The sequence below is a fragment of the Stegodyphus dumicola genome, chromosome 3, assembly GCF_044657685.1.
Source record: "Stegodyphus dumicola isolate Sdum_Otavi_A_Nest chromosome 3, ASM4465768v1".
In the NCBI taxonomy this organism is placed as follows: Eukaryota; Metazoa; Arthropoda; class Arachnida; order Araneae; family Eresidae; genus Stegodyphus; species Stegodyphus dumicola.
Window position 1 is genome coordinate 74,581,771 of NC_140770.1, and position 24,680 is coordinate 74,606,450.

Consider the following 24,680-nt stretch of genomic DNA (forward strand, 5'->3'; position numbering starts at 1 on the left):
AGTTACATTTCTTTAGTGAAAATTCAGCCATAAGCAGTGCGTGCAATCATCTTTAAGAAATGAAAAAATGATGCCATTAAGGTAATGAAAAGTGATAAGCCTAAATTAAATTTTCTTAAGCATGAGAACGGTCTAAACTGTAGCAAAACTGACAGTGTGCAAAACGACTTTACTTAAGGAGTTTAAATGAAACATCACTTCAGCAAGGAAACGTATATTCATATCGTTTGACAATACAGATGATCTACCCACATCTTTTTACAAGAGATCCTAAACATGGACCTTCCATTTCAAGCTGAACTCCCACCTGGGCCTATCTAAGTATCAGCAAATTCGCTCTTTCGACCCGATTCAAACCCCGGTAAATGGATGAGCTGCATGGGGTTTTCGTGGTTTTCTCCATGAATATGAGACAGCTTTCAGAAAAAAGGCTTTTACGAAAGCATCCCATCTCTGAGGCATATAGGCGCAGGTGCAGGTAAAAGTATGGGGGACGCCAGCGATGTACCATGGGTCTCAACAGTGACTTTCTTTGATTGGTCTTTAGATTATTATTAGATTTAGATTATTTGAATACGGCAAAACTTTGAGGCAGATAACCTTCATGTGCTCTGCCGTATTCAAATAATTTAAATCTTTAAAGACGAATCAAGCATCAGTGTTGAGTAACACTCACGCAGCGGTACTATGTTAGTTGCAAACCGACTTCGAGTAAGGACTCCGATATTAGGTATTATTTTAGTTCAGTAAGAAAATAAATGTATTTATATTAATTTTAATCGCAGAAAAGATAACGTGGTGTAATGAATAAAAAATAACACAGTTTTTGACGTATGATACATACTTTCTCGCTTATGTTAAATAATACGTTGGTTTTACGCTGATTCGATTTACGGTGCCCCTAGAAGAATCCAACAGCGACGTAAAAGGAGGCGAAATAAAACTAAAAGTAAATCAAGCACCCCTTAAAAAAATTAAAACAGATTTGGTTTCACATTAAGATATATCTCAGATGAAAGTGCTAGAAACGGAATTAAAGCGAGTAATACACTCATGTCCATAAATTAAGGATAATTCAGAGTCACGCGGAAATCGAACTCTAAAATAAATATATCACCTGTAAAATCACTACACACATCTTCAAGAATCATATGCAAATTTCAGGAAGTAATCAGATGACACCGATGGTACGTCACAATGACGAGAGTGTAAGAGAGTGATATAAAGGAATACAGGCAAAGAAGTAAAATTGTTCGCAGGCGCTTTATAAGCATTTCAGTGAAATAACCAAATAGTTATGACACAAAGGACGCATTTGGATGATATTTTACGTGGTAGAATTATCGGCAGCCTGGAATGTTGGCGTACCCAAATGAAAGTATCAGACAAACTTGGAATTGCCCAGAGTGTCATCTCCAGGCTTTGGCAACGATTCCAAGATGATGGTAATGTGAGTAGACGTTACAGCACAGGTCGCCCCAAAGTTACAACGCCAAATGAGGACCGGTATTTGGAAGTCACTGCCAAAAGAAACAGGCGGAGCACAGCCTCAGACCTGTCTCGTCAGCTCTCTTCAGCCACTGGTACGACAATTTCAAGGCAGACCATGTACAGACGCTTAGGGCAGATTGGTCTATATGCTCGTAGAATTGTCAGATGCGTTCCACTTACTACAACTCACTGTCGCCTGCGGTTAGCCTGGAGTAGAGAACATACATTGTGGACACCGCAACAATGGGCTTGTGTGATGTTTTCTGACGAGTCCAGGTTTCGCTTGCAGTCTGATTCTCGCCGGACTTTCATATGGAGAGCTCCAGGTACTTGTTACCACCTAGGAAACATCATTGCACGACACCGTTACGGTAGTGCAGGAGTGCTCGTTTGAGTGGAATTATTCTGTGTTCCAGAATTGACCTGCATGTTCAAATTGGAACCACGACAAGCCAAATCTATCGGAACGTCATTCTGGAACAACATGTACGTTTGTTTCGGGACGCCATGGGCGCACAATTTGTGTTTATGGATGACAACGCCTGTCCTCACCGTGCAAACAGCGTAAGCGAATGCCTTCAATCGGAGGATATCACCCGTATGGACTAGCCAGCATTCTCACCGGACTTGAATCCAGTAGAGCACGTGTGGGACATGCTTGGCCGACGAGTTGCAGCCCGTCAACCTCCTCCTACATGTCTACCGGAACTTCGGAGAGCATTGCATTTTCAGTGGTGTAATATCCCCCAAGATCAGATCGATAATTTGATACTCAGCATGCCTAGGCGTTGTATTGCATTGGACTGTATTGCATCGTCTGGGAGACATACAATGTATTAGCAATCATACCAACCATGTAATATTGTTTTTTTGTAAATAGGTGGTTTTTTTTTTTTTTTTTTTTTTTTTGTAATTTGCTCCAGGGAGAAAAAATCGCTAATTTTTTTTTTTTTTAATTTTATAGCATCTTTGTTTGCTCTTTACCTTTTGTTTAATAAATATGCTTTACAAATATGTCAAATTTGTTTTGCTTCTAACTCTTCCTTTGCCTGATTTTGCATTATCCTTAATTTATGAACATGAGTGTAAATACCATAGGAGTAGAGTCGTGTTGAAATGCTTGCTTTTCCGGGCTGTTCCGCATCAGATGTCCAAAATAATCGTGTCTTAAATCGTTCATTATTCATTTCGAATAAGTTTCGGAAAACGCACAGGAGAATAAAAGAAAAAAGAGAAAAGCCTTTCATTGTAATAAATAAACATCGCACTCATGATAAATAAACTACCCTTTTTATAAGAAGTAAAATGCCTCCTTTTTTCAGTCTTATAATTCTTTTTAGCAGTGTTTTATATTTAGAATTAGACCTTTTAAATGGAACTAGAATGATCTGATACGCAGCTAAGCGAAAATAGAAGATGTATTTAAGACAACTAGTTTTACTTATAATAAAAGTACTTACGAATACATTTCCTTTAAGATTTGAAGGACTTTGAAGTTTCAGAGAATTCAAACAATGACCAAAAGATGGTAGATAAAAGAGGAAATCATTCTGTATATTTCACCTCTCGTAATGCTTATTTCTAAATATGAAATCCACAATACTTTCTTTTATACACTATACAGGTGTTCGTAAAATGCTGGTGTAATTTTAATTAGTCATAATTTCGAATGCATGCTAAAAGTCCCCTGCATATTACTCATAAAAGCTTTAATTATGGTGTTCTATCGAAAATGGAGTTTGCATTTTGACCATTCAGCTGTCTTCGTGATATATTGTGCAAACTGGTTTTCCAGCTTTTTGAAAATATTCTTCAGTTACTGCTCAGTTTAATCAAATTACAGCAAGCAGAGCAGGCGAAGGCTGTCTGCTTTAAGGGATGAACACCTTCATAAAAGATCTCCCAAGAAAGATACTGTGTTAACGTTACCCATATTGTTCGACATTTAATAGTTTCATTCTATGCTCCTGAACCTAAACTTCTCTAAATAGTAATGTGTTGACGGATTGGTTTGCTTTTAAATGGATTCATAAAACGTTAGGCCAGTGAGAGAGATCAGGCGAACAGAATGACTTAGCAGCAGCCTAGCCCAACCGGCGCTCTTGCTAGTTGAGAAGTCATTCAAGAAGTGTAAGCAAATCCGAAGAAAACAACTGCAAGAGGCCATATAAGCACAGTTTTATGCAGCTTACAATCTATTTCTAGTATATCCAAAAACCTCAGTATATAGAATACTGCTGATGCTTGAAATTGCAAAATGAGTCTATAGGCTCTCTATAATACACATTGGGTATAACGATTATCTTTAATCGTAAGTTGGGAGATCTATATTTTATTAAAATTCGCAGAATATCAAAAACTTTACATTTCTTTTAAGTATTATCTTTCAATAAAAGATTTAATGACAAAATCCAAAGTGCCTTCTGGTCTAAAGAAGATGTTACCTTCCTAATCATGTATTTACTTGTGTTAATTTGAATTCTTCTTGAAAAATTTCAGATATTCAGCACTTTCTTAAATTTGTTGACGTCATATATTCGATATAGTACGGTATCCATGTTAGGCAACTCAAGATATTTATGAATAGAAATATTCCATTTTGATTCTGGATATCCTAAACTCTAATTATCGTTTCTCCTCTTGTAATAATCCATTGCTAATTTATGTGCTTCTTTCAAAATTTTCGGTGATTCAACTTCGCTGATAAAAACTGCTGTAGTACAGCATCTATTTTAAATAGTTATTAAAATAATTAAGATAAATGTATACGTCATTTGTAGACTGGCTTACAATGTGGAAGGTTTAAAGAATGGATAAAGAGTTCGCCGCCGATGATAATGAACGATGTTGAAGGGAATAACTGTCTTGCTCCTTTGCATAACGAAACATTCATAAATATAGATTCATAGCGTGAATGGAACAATTAAAAGAATGCGAGGCATACGCTCCGATTCTATAATATTGTTGCTAAAAAAAGTGCATATGAGCATAAAAATTGGGACTTTCCTTTTTTTCCTTTTTTTCTTTAAAATCCTACATTTATTATAAGCTGCAGGTGAAAAAAATAGTGTTGATCTAATATAATACCAGTAAAAAGACCATTGTTCCTTTACGTCAATAAAAAGGATTGTGACAGTTAAATTTTAGAATTTAAATACGACAATTAAAATAAAATAAGTTTTGTTTAAAAAAAATTTGTTTTTTAAATTTCAGCAGAAATAAAATCTTGTGTAATCTATGTATTAAAAATATACGCAAATAAAATTTAATTTCATGGATTTATTTTAAATTAAATAAAAATCGGCTGTTTACTTAACCAAATAGAATATAACTTCATTATTTAATTTTATTGAAAGTTATTTGTATTTCGATTTACGGATACAAAAAAAATGTGATAATTATTAAAGCTATAAAAGCTTTATTAAAATAAAATATAATAACAAAATTAAGGCACTGCATAAAGGTATATTTGTAATATTTGGCTGATAAGACAAAGGGCAACTTAGACCATTATTTATTAGTTACACTCCAAAAATTCGGATCAATTTCAAAATCAATTTAACATTCTGCTGACATAAAAGTGATTTAAAATGATACCAGTTCATTGCATTCAATAATCCACTTACTTTCAAAATTATTTAACCGAGGGAAATACCCTCCGTATGCAGTTAAATTAATCAGAAGATTATTAAAGGATTTTCTAAATAGTGAGACATGGTAGCATTTCATATTTTGCTAAAGAAACACCAGAAGCATGGCATATGGATTATTACCATAAAAACGTAAACTTAGTAAATAAAATAAACGCATCTAATGAAATTAAATAAAACTATTAATGATCTTATAAATAAACGCAACTAATCAAATCTAAACATTTCGTTATTAGTTTGCAAAGGCAGAAACAAGGTTATCAGCACCTTATTTAACTTTCTGGTAAACGATAAAGACTATTCATGGTTGTCTGAAAGAATGTGAAGGAGAAGAAAGTATTTTTGCATTTCAATGTAAGGAACATAGATCTTACTGTTGAACTATGTTTTCATTTTCGTCAATTAATTCAATAACACGTTGATGTTCAACACATCAACATACATTTTTAAATGCAGTCTTTCTGAAATATTTATAACTGGTCTTCTAGATTATATTTAAATGGACGCTATAATTTCGATTTTTGTAAGCTAAACTATAATCCGCACTGCCAAAAAATTTGCATGATAAATATTTTGATAACCAGAACTTCAAAATGCCGTTAAATGTATGCAAATTATAATTTTTATCTTAGAAACCGACATCAGCATCTTGTGCTTAAACGCGTGAGCAAAAATACTTGTTTGTGGCCAAAATTACTTTTAAACTGTTATAATTACGTGATTTTAATTATATAAGAAACAGACAGCACTTAACATGTTCTGATTTTTTGAACGAAAATTTTGTTGAGTTACTTAAAAGTTTCAGTTTGAGATTCGGCAAAACAAAATCAAAATACATTAAATAAATAAATAAATAAATTTAAAATAATAAATATCGTTCAAACTATCTCTATAAAAGTTAAGATTCTCCTCAGTAATACTACTTCTGAAAACAAAATGTTCTGAACTAGCACTTTTGAAAGAATCTATGGACACTGAATTTTTGTTGAATTTTGATATGATGATACAAGAAAAAACAAAATTTAATCAGTAAAAGGATTTTTAATCAGTACTTTAAGGGTGATCACTTTTTGTTGTCAGAAACATCTACAGCGTAGACCTTCCAAACTTTGGAAGATTTAACGATTCATTACACGGATGTTTTTAACATGCGACTTGGCAGAAGTTGCTATTCCATGAGATATAAGATCTTTAATTTAATCTTCCATGCTTCCAAGCATATATGTCTATCATGTATCTTTCATGCTTCCAGGCCAATACTACGTACTATTAGGCTTAGAATCTTTCATTTATTCTTCTAAGTGGCCTCTCAGTAAACCAGTTATCAAAATACTGCTTTTATACGCAGCATGTTACAATAATTATAGTTAATTATTGAGCGGTTTAAAGTAATAAACATATTTATTAATAAATAACATCATCCTATATTTAATAATATACTTAAAAAAGGATATTTATAGATTTTAATGATATAATTAAATTAATATTATATTTTTTCCAACCGATAATTTTTTGTGATCATTTTCACAATTACTATAATTAATAAAAATTTCTACCGTCATATATTATTTCGGACCAACTGGCGTTTTTTGTTTCAGCTGATATATTAAAAAATAATGTATACTACAATATTCTAAACGATATGAAATAACAAACAATGAAACAATTCTAAACAATGAAATAAGGGTTTTCTTTTTAATTCTATTCCAGTATAAACAAACAAGCCTGTTTTTTAAACCAAAGAAAATTACTCAATAGCTCATGGCAAGAATCGAGAATCGAATAAAATAGACTCATAGCTAGTTATAGTTATTGAGCATCCTTTGCTTATTCGACAGGTTAGGAGCCAGAGAGCTGTTGAAAACCAGATATCGTGAAATGCACTCTGCATATTTTTGAGAATAGAAAACATAGATGAAAGTTTAGAACATAAGAATAGATAAAACAGAAGAATAGATGGAAGTTTAGTTTGTTTTATTAAAAATCTAAATGCAAAAAAAAAGGCCTTATCTTTAAATTTGCAAAAATGAAGAAAAAGTTAGAAACGACGATAACACTACAATAGTGGTCTTCTATCTATTTCTTCACCTTTGAATACATAAATTTTTCCCGAATGAATATTCTTATACGTTTTTATCCCAAAAGAAAAACATTGTAATACCGGATCATCGAATGGTAAAGATCATCTGGATGATTAAAATAAAAAATATCGCCTTTTATATGCCAAAAGAATAGCATTTTGTACTATTAAAAACCTATGAAAGTACCAAAGTATGTAGCGTTTTAATTAGAATGTTTTAATTAGAATGTAACGTTTTAATTATTACCAAAGTATGTAGCGTAATTAATTAAAAACTTATAATTAATTAAAATTAAACTTAATTTTAATTAATTAAAATAAAGAATTTGAACTAAAATTTCATAGTTTCACTAATATGCTTAAAGACTCAGGAAATAAAATACTTTGAAATCTGCATACTTTGCACTAGATGTCACACATATGGTACTATGACATTAGTAAACAAGCACTAAAATCCTAGTATTGAAAATGACACAGAAATTTAAACAACAGAACTTGATCACCTACCTTCCATATCAAAGCAATGTCTTTCTTCTTGTTGACTACATAATAAACCCCATGAACTGACAACTTAATACCCATAACGCAATGCGAAATATGAGCACTCTCAGCTCCCGCCCTGTTTGCAGCGGAATCGACTAAAAAAAGACTAGAAATTTTTAAGCTGCTGTTCTTAATCATTTAGACATTTCTGGTAACCCGTTCAAGAAGCCAATATTGATAAAGTTATCACCTCAGAAAAACATTCTGAAGCAGCTTTATCGTACAAGTTACGATACGTAATCTATTCTTAGAGCAAGCACTGAGACGCTCGGATGAAAATGAAATGTTTTACAAGTCATATTTTAGCTTTTCGTGACTTAAAACCGTAAATCTACAGGTAACGTAAAATAAATTTTGACAGAACTATGCTTTCTTCTCTATGGGACATTACCAATATTAATTACAACGGCATAAAGATACTGAAAAAATATCTTTGTCTTAATTAGTTGGATTTGAACAACACCCGAACAGAATAAATAAGCGGAATACAGACTTTTTCTTATAATTCATAAAATGGGATTATAGCAGGGTTATTGCAGCGTGAATCGTGAAATTAAGCGATTTATAATTTTTTTTTAATAATATTGCCAAACAGGTGCGACCAAGAAATTAACACTAAAATTACAAATTCTGCGAGATTCGGAGAGTGTTAAAATAGTTGCTCCCTAAAGCTCATTTCTACCAAGTTTTTTTTTTTTTTTTTTTTTTTTTTATTTTGACTTAATCACACCTTTTTCGAGATTTTTGTTGGGAAGGGAGAGATCAGCGCTTCTTGCGAGTTTGCTCAGTGACATTGCAACAATGATATATCAGATGTTTTCTCAATTTCATCTGTGGATATTGCATGAAAACCTTCGTAGTGTAATGGTCAGCACGATCGGCGCGTATTCGAGAGGTCCATGGTTCGAGTCCCGGCCAGGGCTTTGCTCATTTTTAATCTCTCCTGCTTTCAAAAATACCTAATGTTTCTACAGTGGCGCCCGAACTAAAAATATGGTGGATGATGATCCTTCACCACCAGAATTTGGCGATTAGGTAGGGAAGTATATAAGGTATTTCTCCTGCCTTCTTAGCATGCCTTCGTGGTGTAATGGTCAGTATGTTCGGCGTGTATTCGAGCGGTCCGTGGTTCGAGCATGCCGACGAGAGCATTGCTCATTTTTCATCTCTTCTGCTTTCAAAAAATACCTAATGTATCTACAACTTCATTAAAATTTGTTGCAAATGAACTAATTATTAATTAAAATTATTAATTAAAACTCGCCACGTAATACGGAAAAGAATGATAATTACGAAAGACTTCTCTAAGCATTCATGTTACTGAAACATGATAAAACATGCAGAGATAGTTACCACCGCACGTAAAATTATTGAAAGAACATTCTATCTGAATGTATTTTCCCCAAACATTTAACCTCATAGGGACACACTTTTAAGTATTTATTTTTTAAAAGTGTTTATCCAAGTAAATTTTTCATGCGGGTTTTAATTGTCGTATTGCTTTTCAGTGCCCCTTTTCTGCCCCTTAGACCAATAACATATCCCTAAAACTCTTCAGCGCCCCACTGATGGACATAACTCCCACACTGGAAGCTGGACAGTAACATGAGTCTGAAACACCCTAGCCTTTCTTAGACTTTCTAAAGTTGTGGAAAAGATTTGATGGTGATAAGGGCAGTGAATATTAAAAAAAAAGTTGACAATCAAGACTTCGGCAGAAACGTTAAATGCTCGAAAGACTTTTCATTTGAACATGCAATTTTCGTTCATAGTTTAAAAACTATTTTCATGAGACCCATTATTAGCTAAAGCATATAGATCCATTTTTAAATCTCAGTAAATCAAAGAAACCTTTATTGTGTTTATATTCAGAAAGCTGTTTCAAAATACTCTCAAAAAACCAAAAATGGCAGTCAGCTGCTGCGCATTGCATTTGGTGGCGCCGGCTGAAATGGATTTGTTTTAAGTTCCGTAATTGGATCCAAGGGCCTTTAAGCTTAGGCGTTTATCACGAGAGCGACAACACATGTTCCTCGTTATCGACGTAGGTTTTTGCTGATCGTGCCGAAATTATCGCGTTCTCTGTCTTGGTTTCACAACTACCATTCTCAACAGTTATCTAATAGCATCACGGAAAGACAAATATCTTGTGATGTCATCGTGACGTAATAGTAAGTGATGTCACTGACAGTAAAGAAATTAGGTAACATAAATGAAGATTTCAAAATAAAATTGATCTATTTAAATATCAATTTCCATACGTGTTTCGAAACTTCGAGGCTTTTGGATTTTCATTACGGGAGTCTGTAATTAGGTCTATTTGTTGGAGACATAACAAAAGAAACTTTTATTTCTGGTGATAGAAAATTAAACTATTTAAAGTTTCATTTCAATCAAAAGTCAGATATCAATAAAATATTTACGAAAAATTAATTAAACACATGGGTTTTTCCCATCTATGGCTGATCATGCCTGAAAAAACGATCGACAGTAAATTTGTGTTCGTTAGTGTGTCAGCAAATTCATTAACTGCATTTTGTTGTTGCTATTGTTTCTTATCCTCCAGATTTGAAAGGATCTCGACCAAGTTCGTAAATTCTTCATCTTCCAGAGCATACTGTAAGTACCTGTTGCTAGCCAGGCGCTTTACAGATGGCAGTTCAACATTTGATTAGCTTCGTTCCAGTTTTTATGTAAAGCATCCCGGTAATAGATCTGACGATTTTCTACCTCTCGAAAAGGCTTTTGGCTCGATACAATTTTACTTGCCCTCCTGCTGCTAAGTTACTATACACTTACATCATCTATACCTTTTGACTACCGCGTACCATCTAAACAAAAACTGAAAACCGTAAATACCACCACTACAAAGTACTACTACCACCACCACCACTCTTAAACAAAGCACAGGTGGCATAAATTTACGAGTGTTAGAGAAAGAAACTCAGTCAGGATGTTGGGGTTTTAATTTTTGAGTTTAATAGTTAAAAATACTTTGCTTCAAATGTGTACCACCTACTTTTCTCTTGCGTAACACTGGTTGAGAACCCCTTATTTATACCTTATGTGGGAATCAGATCTGGGTACAAGGCTGTGGCAGCTGGCTTTCCTATAACCATGCCAACAGGGCAGGATAACTGCATAATTATTTTTTTATTTGAATTTTCGAAAATTAATTTTTAATTAACAGGAATCTAAGAGACCTAAGTATCCCAATTTATCAAACGACATTTAGTTTTTCCCTGAAAATGTATTATGTTTAACTTGGTTATGTATAATAAAATACCGAGTGTACTTTACCTAAAATTATTATCCAGTTCTATGAATAACTAATTGGATATTTGAACAGCGTTCGCAAAAATTTGATTTTGTGTCGGAGTTTCGAAGGACATATCCGTACCAGTTCTGCATAGATTCTTCACCACAGCTTAGGGTTAGGAATTTGATACACGAAAATGCGATTTCCAAAACAACGCATAACTTTCATAATATCGATAAAAGTATCAGCAAACTGAGTCTTTGCATTAATTATGAAAATCCTAATTTTTATTTAATGTTTTATGGGGTATAGTTATCTCTGACGGCATATGCATAATAGAGACAAAATTGATCATACAATTGTAATTTTCCTTATTCAAGTAATTTCTGATCAAACCATTTAGAATTTTATTTTTAAAATTTCATTTATATTATAAAAATAAATCATTTCCAAATAAAATATTAATTATATTTAACTGCCTTAAATCAAAATGTGAAGAGACTTGTTAGAAAGCTGAATTAGTGTGTACGCAATGATAAGCAAAAAAATAAAAAATAAAAATTTAAAAAAAGTTTAAAAAGTGCTCAATTCTCTACTCTTAATATTTTAAGGATAAAATAGCTGAAGGTTTGACGGTTTAATTTATATACCGCTTTCTTTAAATTTAAAATTGTGACAATGGTAATTGGACAAATTATATGATTTCTGATAGCTGAAAATTAACCATCAGCCTCTGTATACTATACCAAGAAGGAATATAAAAGATCGAAATAAAAGAAAAATTTTATAAATGATATCTTTGTGCTTAAAATTTTTAGCTAATCGTAACAAATCCAGTAAGAAAAGATAATTTTTATTAAAATATATGATTCCTCTTTTCATTTAATAAGATTTTTTAACAATTATATTAATTGATTCTTAAAGACAAATGGTTTGTAAAACGATGTAAGTTTATGGAAATATATATAAATATCGGATTATATCACGAAAATTTAAATATAGCATTAATTTTATTGAAAGCTTGAAAAGTTAAAAATTCTAGAATTTAGAACCTTTTCACAAATCATGTATAATGATCAGTGTGCTATAAATGAATTCACTATTTAAATATATAATTCAACGTGTCATGAATTTTGTTTAATGAATCAATACATTACACCTTCAATTATTTTATGTTTGAATTTGAATTCACATGGAAGTTTCTGTTGTCAAAACAATATTTTTTCTCTCAAATTTTCAATTTCTAAATTAAGATAGCTCAAGAAGGTTTCAAAAAATTACGATGCTATGCTAAATAAACAATGAGACAAGTATCCAAAACTAATTTTTGTAATTCTAAATGTAAATTAATCATAACAAAATTTTAGATAAAAAATGGAGCAATAAAATAGTATAGATTTTGTTATCCATAATTTGAACCCAAGCATAATATAAATAAAATATGAAAAGCATATAAAAATAATAAATATAATATAGATTACGCCCAGTAACAACAGTGTTTTAAAGTCTATGCACAGCAGTCTTAAGATGTAGAATATAACAAACAAACAGCACAAGCGGAAATGTAAAAAATATCGAGAATTTCAAAGATGTTCACCATTTCTTAAACAAAATATATATTAAAGTATTTTCATGAATGGAAAAAAAAAAAAAAAAAAAAAAAAAAACGCAAATTCGACAGGGAAACACAGAAGAGCTATTTTTATGAAGATTTTTATAGAATTTGTTCTTAGATACTTATTCTAGTCGTTGGAATACATTATATCGCATATAAAAAATAGTTGTGCATATTTTTGGACTAGAATATTCTTACCGGAAATTACATGAAGACGGAAGTTAGTAAAGAATGTGATACATATAAGGACCAACTTTAACTGCCTGCTTCGATTACAGATTATTTATGGAAAGTAACAGCAAATATATCACCAAACATATTAAGAAAAATATGCAAAGCTTTATGTCTTTCGTGCATTAAACTCTGTAACTGTGTAGTTAAGATATACTGGTACTAGAAATTTTATTTTTCTCCTTTTCTCAGTAGTAAAAGTGTCACTGATTTAATAAGATATGCAAAATTTATACTGAAATAATATGTAAAATGAGCATACAGTTACAGTTCTTTTATTTTATTATCAATAAGTTCTTATGCTTTACAGAAAAAAATGCAGAAGAGATGCACTGAACACTGCGGGGGGACAGTTCTATATCTCCTGTTCTACTAGGCTGATTAGGTTATATATTAGATGTATATATAGCACTGTTCTAATATAGGTATTTTGACACAAAATCGGACTTTTTCTGAAATGACGTGCCAATTTTTTTTTTTTTCATATTTCGATTCTACGACTCAAATTATGGCTAGATGGATCAACCTTTGTAAAATTTGATTTGGCTAGATGGCTCAAACTTTGTAAAATTTGGTGCGAAATTTATGGAGAAACTTGAAAATTAATCTTGGTGTATTTTATTTGCGCCAAGAATAATTCACTTGGTGAACTTCTTAATTTATAGCAATATATTTTCCTTTACTTTTTTTCATTGTCCGCGAGCGGAAAAAAGTCATCGTTCATTATTTCAAATAAGTTTAGCAAAGTGTCTAAACCACATTTGACGTAATTACCGCTTTCAACAAATATGCCAAATTTCAAAACGCGCCAATATATAAATTCACGTATATCTTCGGAAATTGTGAATAAAAAACTGTAATTTTTTGATGGTATGCTTAAAAATACATCTCTTTTAAGATGATGGTAAAAATTTTATAGGTTATAATTCAAAAGGTTTTACGAAAAATTTATAAAAATAATTTTAAAATAAAAATTTTAAAAATAAATCGTAAAAAAATACGTGAATTTTATTTGGAATGAACCTAAATGTCGAATTCTGGAAGAAGGAATCAAGTAAGTTAAATAAAAAAATGGGATATTAATAAATATATATCAAATTCAATTCACATTGAGGAGATAAAATTTTGAGAGCTAATTAAAAAAAAAAAAAAAAAAAAAAAAAAAAAAAAAAAAAAAACTAGTGCGATTTTTACAAAACTTGGCAGTTCGGCATAATTTGCGTCGTTGTATCGAAATATGATAAAATTGAATGTCATTTCAGAAAAAAATCCGATTTTGTGTCGAAATACCTGTATTAGAGCAATGCTATATATAAATCTAATACACATCTTAAAACTTCAAGACATGAGAATTTCATCAATCGGCCCGATAGAAGAGATATAGAACAGGCCCCCTTTTTTTTCGCAGAGTACAAAAATACCGGTTTTTAATAAAATAATTCAGATCAACAGTTGGTTCATATATTAAAATACTGACAATTCTTTGCATCAATTAGATACTGAAAATAAAGTCTCATAAGCCTGTCCATATGAAGCTGGACACAGATACGAATTAATAAGATTTATGAAAAGTAAAAGCAGTGAAATTACAATGTGGAGCTATAACATAATTAAGAATACTTTTATTATAATGCTCATTTTGGGAATACAAACAGAGTATACACAGAAGCGACTTATTAACATACATAAATAGATAAATAGATAGAAAGGGGGATACAGAGAAATATACATTTGTTCTATTAAGTACTATTAAGCTTGTTCTACATGGTGAATGAATATTTTTCAATTAGTTTTAACTTAATTAAATGCTATTTTATTACTTCCTTGTACGAAGTAAAGGAAGTATCGTAATCGCGAAAAATTTCGGTATCATTTTTCAACGAAAATATCCTTTTTGACCGCTCTCGAATCCATTTGAAATATGCTTTTTCACGACATCTCTACGTACAGACAGGAAAAAGAACTCTCTCTCCCCAAATAGATTGCAAAATGGATTCATAAGAGATTTTTCGTGAAGTCTGTACGTACGTACGTATGTTCACTGCCTCCAAAAGTTAAGGAACAGCAAGTTTTTCAAAGCCTACCACTACAAAAATGTCAGTAACGTTTAAATCAACAGTTCATATGCATGACAGTAACGAAGTTTAAGAAAATATATGAGAAAACAACAGCTACAACTTTTATTTTATATAAATGTATACTTATACAGGAGTTGGAGAAAAAATGCAAAAAAATGGTAATTTTTGTTCACGAGTGTTGATCTTCAGTTGTTATCACAGTTTCATGGGCAATATCCAGGACAGTCTATCAATGTCCAAGAGAAGCCGTTTGCCCGATTCGTTGAGGTGGTGGGCGATTGGATGGTTGGAAATGGGGATGTCACAAGCTGCTGCTAGACGTCTCAATGTCTCAATGTCTAGTGTGGTCCACCGACTATGGAATCTGTCTGAATCAGAGGATTATGTTTCTAGAAGATATGTTCCAGGTAGACCTAGAATTACAACACCTACGAGATACAATTATTTAGCTCTTTCGGCCCGAAGGAGGAGTTGCATTACTGTTTCTCAGGTGATGGCAGATCATTTAGTGGCAACAGGAACAAGAATCTCAGCTACTACAGTGCACGGGCACCTGCACGATACAGGTCTGTATGCAAGACAACCAGTTGTTTGTGTCCCCTTGACCCGAAGACACAGAGGTGCCCATTTATGTTGGGCAAGAGAACATATTTCCTGGATCAGTCAATAATCGGCGCTTTTTTTCTTCACAGACGAGACCAGGTTCACAATGGAGAGTGATTCAGGTCGTCAGCTGATCTAGAAAGAACAACGCACCGGATACAACCAATTCCACATTATGGAAAGACACAGTTATAGAGGTTGCGGAATAATGGTTTGGGCTGGGATCTCTCTCGGTGGTCACACTGACCTGCATGTGTTCCATGGAGGAACTTTGACCGGTGTGAGATATCCAGACGAGCTCCTTGATTAATATGTCCGCCCATATGTCGCTACCATTCGTCCTGGATTTCTTCCATTGGACGACAATGCGCGACCGCACCGAGATCGGGTTGCTGAAGAATATATTGAGGGTCACGGTATGGAGCGGGTGGAACAGCCAGCTCAATCTCCTGACCTGAATCAGATAAGGGATCTTTGGGACGACCTTGGAAGACAGGTTTCTGCTTTAAGTTCTCCTCCAATGTCGTTAGATGAGCTTGAACAAGGATTACTCCGTGTCCGATTATTGCTTCCCATTTCACTGACCAACAACTTAATTGACAGCATGGAACGTCTCTGCTGCCAATGTAGTGCAGCTAGGACCAGACACATTGCTTATTAGAACCCATTTTTATAATATTACCACCCGATTTTTCTTCAAAAAACTGATATACTGTTTCTCCAAGATTGGATTTCTGTGTAAAGAGTGCAAATTTTGTTGTAATTAATGTTTGTGTTGAACTTTAGAAACCTTCTATGTCGCATTCATTAAAGAACTGTTTCAGTGAACACGTTCCGTAAATTTTTTGTTTCTATGTCGCTTCATTCTCTAGACACAAAAAACACGCTGTCCCTTAACTTTCGGAGGACAGGTATTTATCTTGCATAATTCAAAACCAAGCGGCTTCAGAACGTTGAAATTTTGTATATGGGACTGTTATAACATGCAGTTGTGAATCTATCTTTTTCGTTGCAATCGGCCGCACCAAAATTACACATACATGCATTCTTTTGAAAAAAAAAAAATCGAAGCACTATGAAGGAAGTGGTTGTTTTTGAAACTGAATATGAGTATAGCTCTTACACAGATAATAAAATAACTAAAATATCCATGTCATAGTACCTGTTCACGGCTCACAATCAGCCACTGAGTGTTCAAATTAGTAGTTGGTCGAACCGCCCCTGGCGGCAATGCATGCTTGAATTCGTCGTGGCAAGGAGTGGTAGAGGTTCCTAATGACATCCTGCGACACATTCTGCCAGGCATTCATCAGTTGTCGCTCCAGATCTGCTCGATTGGTGAAAGGTCTGGTGAACTTGCTGGCCAAGGAGCAGAGAGACGGCAGAGAGACAGTCCAGAGCTATGCGAACAGTAGGTGGCCTGGCATTATCTTGTTGGAAAATTGCCCCAGAATGACGTGCCATGAAGGGTAATGCAAGCGGTCGCAGGATGGGATCAACATATCGCTGAGCTGTTACATATGTACGGAGGATGACTAAAGATGGACTGCTGTCATAAGAAATATCGCCCCACACTAGGGGTTACGGCTGTATGCCTTTGTAAAACAAAGGCTGATTGGAACCGCTGGCTCCGACCTCTCCAGACACGAACACGGTGGTCATCTGCTTCAAGAGTGAAGCGGGATTCATCGCTGAAGATCTGCGATATTTTGTGGTGCGATATCTGCGATATACCAGATCTGCGATATCTGGTGGCCTACCATTTTCCAGACATGCTCAATTGCTGAAAGGTCTGCTGACCTTGATGGCAAATGAAGAGTATCAACCGCACGGAGACAGTCCTGAGATATGCGAGCAGTAGGTGGCCTGGCAATATCTTGTAGGAAAATAGCCCCAGGATGGCGTGCCATGAAGGGTAATGCAACCGGCCGTAGGATGGTATCAGCATATCGTTGAGCTGTTAAATATGTACGGACAATGACTAAAGATGTCCTTCTCTCATAAGAAATAGCGCCCTACACCATTACACCAAGGGTTATTGGCTGTATGCCTTTGTAAAACAAAGGCTGATTGGGATCGCTAGCTCCGTCCTCTCCACACACGAACGCGGTGGTCATCTGCTTCAAGAGTCTAGCGGGATTCATCGCACAGCATTATACGATGCCCGTCTGATGGCAGCGATGATGATCGGCTGCGATACCACTCCAGACTATTCCGCCGATATTGTGGGTCGAAGGCGAGCGTCTTAAAGGCCTCTGTGAGCGTAACCCTGCCTCAGACAAGCGCTCTGAGATGGTGGATGGCACCACGGCAGGTATAGACGTGGCTGCAATGCGTTAAATAGTCGACAATGATACCGTTGGGGCGGTTCGGGCCTGGTCAACAATCATCCTATCTTGTCTCGCATTTGTTCTCCTTGGCATTCCAGAACCTTCATTTAGTCGGCAATTTCCTTGTAGCAACTATTGTCGCCAACATCTTTGCACAGCCGTCTCTGTACGCTGCTGGTGGCTGTCTATTGCTCGATATGATCACCCAGCTTCACGCAACCCTACAATGCGACCACGTTCAAAGTCGTGTAGTTGTCTGTAAGGACTTCAATATCGTCGTAATGACATCTTTATTCGCTTCTTTCTGGACTTACAATGACAGCAACAAAAAAGATAAATTTTCCACCTCTGTTACTGGTTTTATACTTTGCGAATTGCTTACTAGAAATGCGCGCTACGGTCGCAATTCCTATCCATTTGCCTTGAAACTTTGATCATTTGCATGTTCGATCAAGATGTTTTTGCATAGAAAATTTCGTCACGATCGCAAAATTCCTTCTTGCTGCTTCGATGTTTTTTGCAAAAGAATGTATATATATATATACACCAAATCTGTTATCCGTCTTGGTGAACTCACGAGTTTTATACTTATGTGTTGGTAAACTTATGTATTTTTTCTTTACAAGTGATTTAATTATATTGTTCTCCTGTTCCGGTTAGGGTTTTTATGCCTTTAGTCAATCTGCATGCTATAGTTGAAGAATTATCAACAGTTTAAAAGTTTTTTAATCCTAACGAAGCCGCCATTTCCTTACATTTGAAACTCTTAGTAGAATAGTCAGTTTCTGCAATAACTTCAGTGTCTTTTTGCAGAGTGGGATCAGAGGTAAATGTTCAGTTTTGTGCACATAAAAAGTATGTTTTATTGCCCGATGGTCCAACTACTTTTTTTGGGTGGGCAGAAACTCTAATTTTAATTGCAAAGTTTTTTTTTTACCTTTTTTAACTGTATTTGGTGTTTTATGTTTTTCTGTATTTTGCAATTTTTAATGAAGATGTTTTGAGTTTTTATGTCATTTTGCCTTGCCGCATATTGAGAACTGAATTAATGGAATGAGAAATATATCTCTAATGAAATTCGAGGAAATATTTTTAAACAAAATGCAGCAAAAAATGTGTATTATATAAAATGCCGTACAAGGAGGACATGCAGTGTCTACATCAGATCTTTTTTTTTTATTACACTTTTACTACATTTTATCCGATAACATTGAGAAAACAGATTTATTTACGATATTTAATACAAAAAAGTCTGCTACTTATTAGAAAATTATACAGAAGTATAATTAATAATTTATACTGATAAAATAATATAATATATTAAAAAGAAGTATAATAGTTTATAAAATATGGTAAAAAGAAGCAGGATTATGATCTAAAAGAAAAGAAATTTCTGGTGCACAAGAAGATAAGTTTTGAAGAATACGCTAAAAGTAAGTACATAAATATCATTAAACAATTATCATTAGTGTTATGTAATAATTTTCAGTTTTTTTTTAATGACTTACTTTCAGTTAAAAGGAGGAAAAAAAAAGTGAACTCAACTTAATACGAATTTTAATTTCAGTCATCTTAATTTAACATTTTTACTTTATGAGTCTCCTCGGACTACTGGACTTGCTATTAACAATTATCCTTTCTTATGCCACTTTTAAAGTATCTTTTCTTATAGGATTTTACATAGCGATATTTGTAATAATAAACTCAAATGTTAGTTATCTTTTGTTCTATAAAACAAATGTCTGACACCGTAACTTACTTTAGGTATTAAACTATATATTATGTTTATATATATAGATATCAAATGAAATTGACTAAAATACTTACTTCCCATATCGCTTTAAAGTCTCTCTGCTCTATTCGAAGGAGTTCACAGTGTTCATTAGTGACAACCGTCGCACTATGTGGGCTGTTGTCCAATATGGACTCTCCAAAAGCTGTGCCAATGCCCAGCGTACATAACGTCACCGTGTCCTGTAAAAGAACGAGACATCTTTTAGAAAAGTAATGAAATCTAATGTCCGTTCTAAAGCAAATGTGGAAAACATGCTGTTCATTAATAATATCATGGACTGATATTTGATCTCATCATTTAATTTATATTCGATAAAAGAGCAGTATCGGAAAATATTCACATTTAATATACATTAGTTTACTTCAGAAAAATATTTCTTTTTAAAGGTTTATTAAAACGTCAGGTTAAAATATTTTCAAATTCATCGACATAGAAATCAGAGTCTAATTAGTAATTAGTTACTTAAGTTAATACTTTAATTCTTAAAGAATTAAAGTAAATGTAATTTAACCTCTGATTCGAAATTTTATTCCTATTTGTTCCTTCATACTTGACAAATAATAATTAAATTTTAAAATTCGTCTTTACATTCAAGAGGTTTGAAATTACGTACCGTTAGCGCATAGTTTATATGTCGTCATTTAAAATTCTTCTTACTTTATTTATCATGCGCAATCATCCCTTTCGCTCCAGGAAAGCGCATACGATAATAAACAATAATTTATACAATTGATAATAGATTTATTAAGCGAGATAACTTTGAAGTGAAAATACAATATTTAAACAATATAAAAAGAACAATTTTAGTCACTTTCAATTTGAAGTTTCAATAGCTGTTTCATTAAAAATATTTTACATCCACATACTTTAACCTATTATTACGAAATTCTTAACTTTATTTATCATGCGCAATCATCCCTTTCGCTCCAGGAAAGCGCATACGATAATAAACAATAATTTATACAATTGATAATAGATTTATTAAGCGAGATAACTTTGAAGTGAAAATACAATATTTAAACAATATAAAAAGAACAATTTTAGTCACTTTCAATTTGAAGTTTCAATAGCTGTTTCATTAAAAATATTTTACATCCACATACTTTAACCTATTATTACGAAATTCTGTACATTCCAGAATAAAGTGTTCTTTCATTTTTTACATTTTGGCCCATCCAGTTTAAAGAAGGTATCATTCTAGACTACTTTAAGGTCTTTTTCGATGTAGTGTGAAGCGAAGCAGACTGCCATAAGCCCAGACGGAAAAGGTGGGGGATTGCTACTCGCTTTGCCCACTCTTGTAAGTGCAGTACTTGTCGCTTCATGTGCTGTACCTTGAGTAAAACTCTCGGCGAAGAAACTGTTAAATGACCGATGAGTTTGGTATCCCAGTGAAAGCGTAATGAGCAAGTGTGACAGCTAAATTAAAAAAAATATTTTCAGCTGTATTCTAAATTGAATTTCTCACTCTGTAGAGTCGGAAGGATATTTTGAAGCAGGAGATGTGAGAAATGAGCGATGCCCTCGCCGGGACTCGAACGTGAACCTCTCGAATACACGCCGAGTGTGCTACCGTTACATCACGAAGGCATGCTAGAAGGAAGGAGAAAATACCTTACATACTTCCCCTTTTAAAAGCTGCTCGGGATTAAGGGACCCAATCGCCAAATCTTGGTGGTGAAGAACCATCATCCACCACCTTTTAGTTCGGTCATTAGTTTTTTTCGATGAAGGAGACTTGAAAATGAGCAATTTTCTAGCCGGGTGGTTTACAGAATCAGCGAAACTTCATTTTGAAGATTATGTAACGAAAAATATAGCTCTTTTACATATATCATGTGATCAGTGAAAGAATTGGGACGTTTTCTCATTTTTACTTTAATAAAAATAGGTTTATTCCTTTAATTTTAATAACAGTATTACTATAATGAACTATAAGCACAAACTATCACAAAACACCTGGTTTGTATGAAATCAATTTCGCTTTACTTACTTCCCGGGAATTTTTTTGGGGGAAAAATTTTAATTTTTCTAACTCCTGACGCATAGGATCCCACATTTTTTCAATATGAATGAGATATAGCGTCTTTTGTTTATACAGTATAATTTGAAGCATCTCAGCTTTATTTCCTTGCAGCAATTTTAACAGATCTCAGAGAGATCTGCGTCGACAGTAAAAATGTTATTGTTGATAATAAAAATGTTAAGTCAATAAGATAAAATACATATATGACAGCAAGATGAAAAAGAGTTTGATTTTACATTTTCTGATAGGTGCATTTCGAAGCATTTTAAGCATGCCTCTTATTTTCTTAGCAATAAAATAGATTTCAACAAGAACGTTGCGACCTTTATGTTTCATACTTCATCTATTACCTATGTGTTTCTTTACTGTGCCTTTCATTAGATATTACAGTAACATTCTAGAGATGATTAAGTCCTTTCTAACCAGGAGACATAAGAGGATAGAATGTGGTTGGTAGGATGATTTAGCACCTTGAAGATCTGTCATTTAAGTCCCTGTGAGGTCATATTCTTTGAAGGTGGAAGACATTAAACATTAACTATGACGTCACTGGGAATTAAAGTAACATATCTTCAAGGTGCTAAATGAACGCCCTAAACACATTCAGTACGACAATAACTACAACTGAATGTGATAATTCTTTAAATTCTCTCTAAGTTGCTCCAATCGTTCAGATTCACGTCTTGATGAGATATCATTCATCACACTTCAGACCAGGTGCCACTAAAGTAATATCAGTTCTGCCCTCGGAAAGATATAAACCACAGATCTTTCTGTGCTAGTTGGACGTGTTAACCACTTCCAGCATCAGAGTACGCATAGGGAAATGCAGGAATTCTTTAGAACATAATATGTCTTTTTTTAATCAAAAACTCCACATTTGAAATCTTATGTCCAAAATACTTTTATCCATTGTAAAATTTCAGTCTTAATATGTTCAAGCAAACTTTACATCAATTTAGTAAGTTTGCATAGTATTGAATTCCTAGGTAGTAACTCTTCCAAATAATCAATTTTCATAATATTCCCCGAAGAGAGGATCTAATTTATTTATTTTATTTATATTTATTAATTCTTTTTTTAAAAGTTCCTTGAAGAAAACTGTTGACTTCCTGTATTATTCCTACCATTTTCATCTTTGTTTCTGCGGTACACAAGAAATATAGTCAGAGATTTTTAAATCAGCCAATTTTAGGGCTTTATATAATTTTAATAATGACACTCACGGCATACAATTATACTTGCTGCAAATTTTGCTGTAAAGGTGCATTATAATATACACCTTTACATTATTTTAAAGGTGTTAGTTAGTTAGTCAGAATTTGGGTGTTTGTTACTTAGAATGTAGTTAGAATCTGGGCGCAGCTCGGCCCGCCTAGCGAATATGAATTTAATTTATAGCCAAAAACTGGCTATGCCCGAGAAAACACACACTAACACACACACACACACACACACACACAAAAAAAAAAAAAAAAAAAAAAAAAAAGATAAGGAAACAAACACATCTAAAAAAATAAATAAATTGAAGTAAATCAAAGCAAAACATGTAATCGCAAATACGGACAAATCACACTCACTCACACGAAAAGAGTCCCCTAATTTTGAAATCTGAGCCTATCCTTATAATTATTATTTATAATTTTCATAATATCCTACGCAATTTTTATATTTTGCTTACAGTTGTGGGGTTCTACCATTTTATCTAACAGCTAAACGTGTAGGAACCTCGTGAACAGTTAAGCGAATAATCGCTGTTGTTCAAGAACAGAGACGTAAATTTAAGAAGGGTTAATTACCCTTTATTATTCAAAATAAGAATTTTACAGTTGGCTCTTTTCTCAGAGCGTACAGCAAAGCCTCTACTTGAGCTTGAACTCAATGTAATCAGAAATAAACTTAACTAATACTTAACTAAAAAGATGTAGTTGTTAAGCTATCAAATTTCTAAGTAGTTGCCCCTAAATATCGAATAAGCTAGGGAAGCTATTAAGGGTCTGTAATACGGCCGAGTGTAGTAACAGCTTAGAGAGGGACATAGCCAGAAGGCGAATGCGCGCTAGTCAGAAACTCTGAGGCTCTCTCTGGAAGTCAGTGGAACTCCGACTTAAATAACACTCTTACTCATTTGCATAAAACGCGATTCTAAAAACAAATTCTGGTAGAAAATTGTAAGCTTGAATTAGGAAGGGCAGGAAAATAGCTTTAACTATAGATAACTGTTAAAAACTTAGGATAAACCTTACACAGTTATAATCACGTTCACCGGCAATTAAAAAATCATTTCTGAGACCAGCACTTAGTTCACATGATTTCCAAAAAATGCATATTATCACCTATTACAATACAAGTTTTAGAGAATGGATTGTCCTGAACACTAAATTTTGATAAATATTTTGGAAAGCGATCATAGCCCGTAACAAGCTGATTTAATCATGATTTTCACTTTCTTTTTCACTTTTAAAAAACGTAAGAGACCTTTATTTCTGTTAGACTGCATCCAACATGTGTTCCAAGATTCCACTATATTTTTCAATATGACAGAAATGGCTTTTAGCCTCGAACACGACTGATCTCATAATCACCAACAGCATGTGTGGCCTCCTTGGCCAAAGCATCCGACCAATCATTGCCCATTTTAAAGGTGTATCGCCCAATAGTAAGCCATCAGATATTAGTAATCAATAAGCTAAAAAATCACTCAAAAGCTATTTTGCAATATTTTGCACCATCATTTGCAACTGCGTCAAACCGAAAACAATAAACAATGCATAAAGACTTATGTCATTCTTAGAGTTATTTAAAAAATTCTCTTTTATCAGAAAATAAAAAAAGATACATATTTCACATATAAACATAAATATGAGCGGAACAATGCCGATAAATTTAGTCACGCTGCATATCTTCTGCAATTCAGAAAAAGGCGTCCAATTAAAATTCCAAAAATAAGTAATTAATGGAAATAAATGCTAATTGTTT

General features: G+C 33.5%; 1 protein-coding gene across 3 annotated transcripts in view; it reads right to left on the bottom strand.

Moving 5' to 3' along the window:
• Positions 1 to 24,680, bottom strand: part of Epac (Exchange protein directly activated by cAMP) — a 445,559-nt gene that overhangs the window by 97,651 nt on the left and 323,228 nt on the right. For 2 of the 3 annotated variants that reach the window (XM_085813001.1, XM_085813002.1), the window contains one exon: positions 19,708 to 19,854. In XM_085813001.1, coding sequence (XP_085669127.1) covers positions 19,708 to 19,854 — 147 coding nt within the window. Of the gene's footprint in view, positions 1 to 7,728; positions 7,882 to 19,707; positions 19,855 to 24,680 lie in introns of those variants that run through there. The other variant, XM_085813003.1, reaches the window with a different exon arrangement.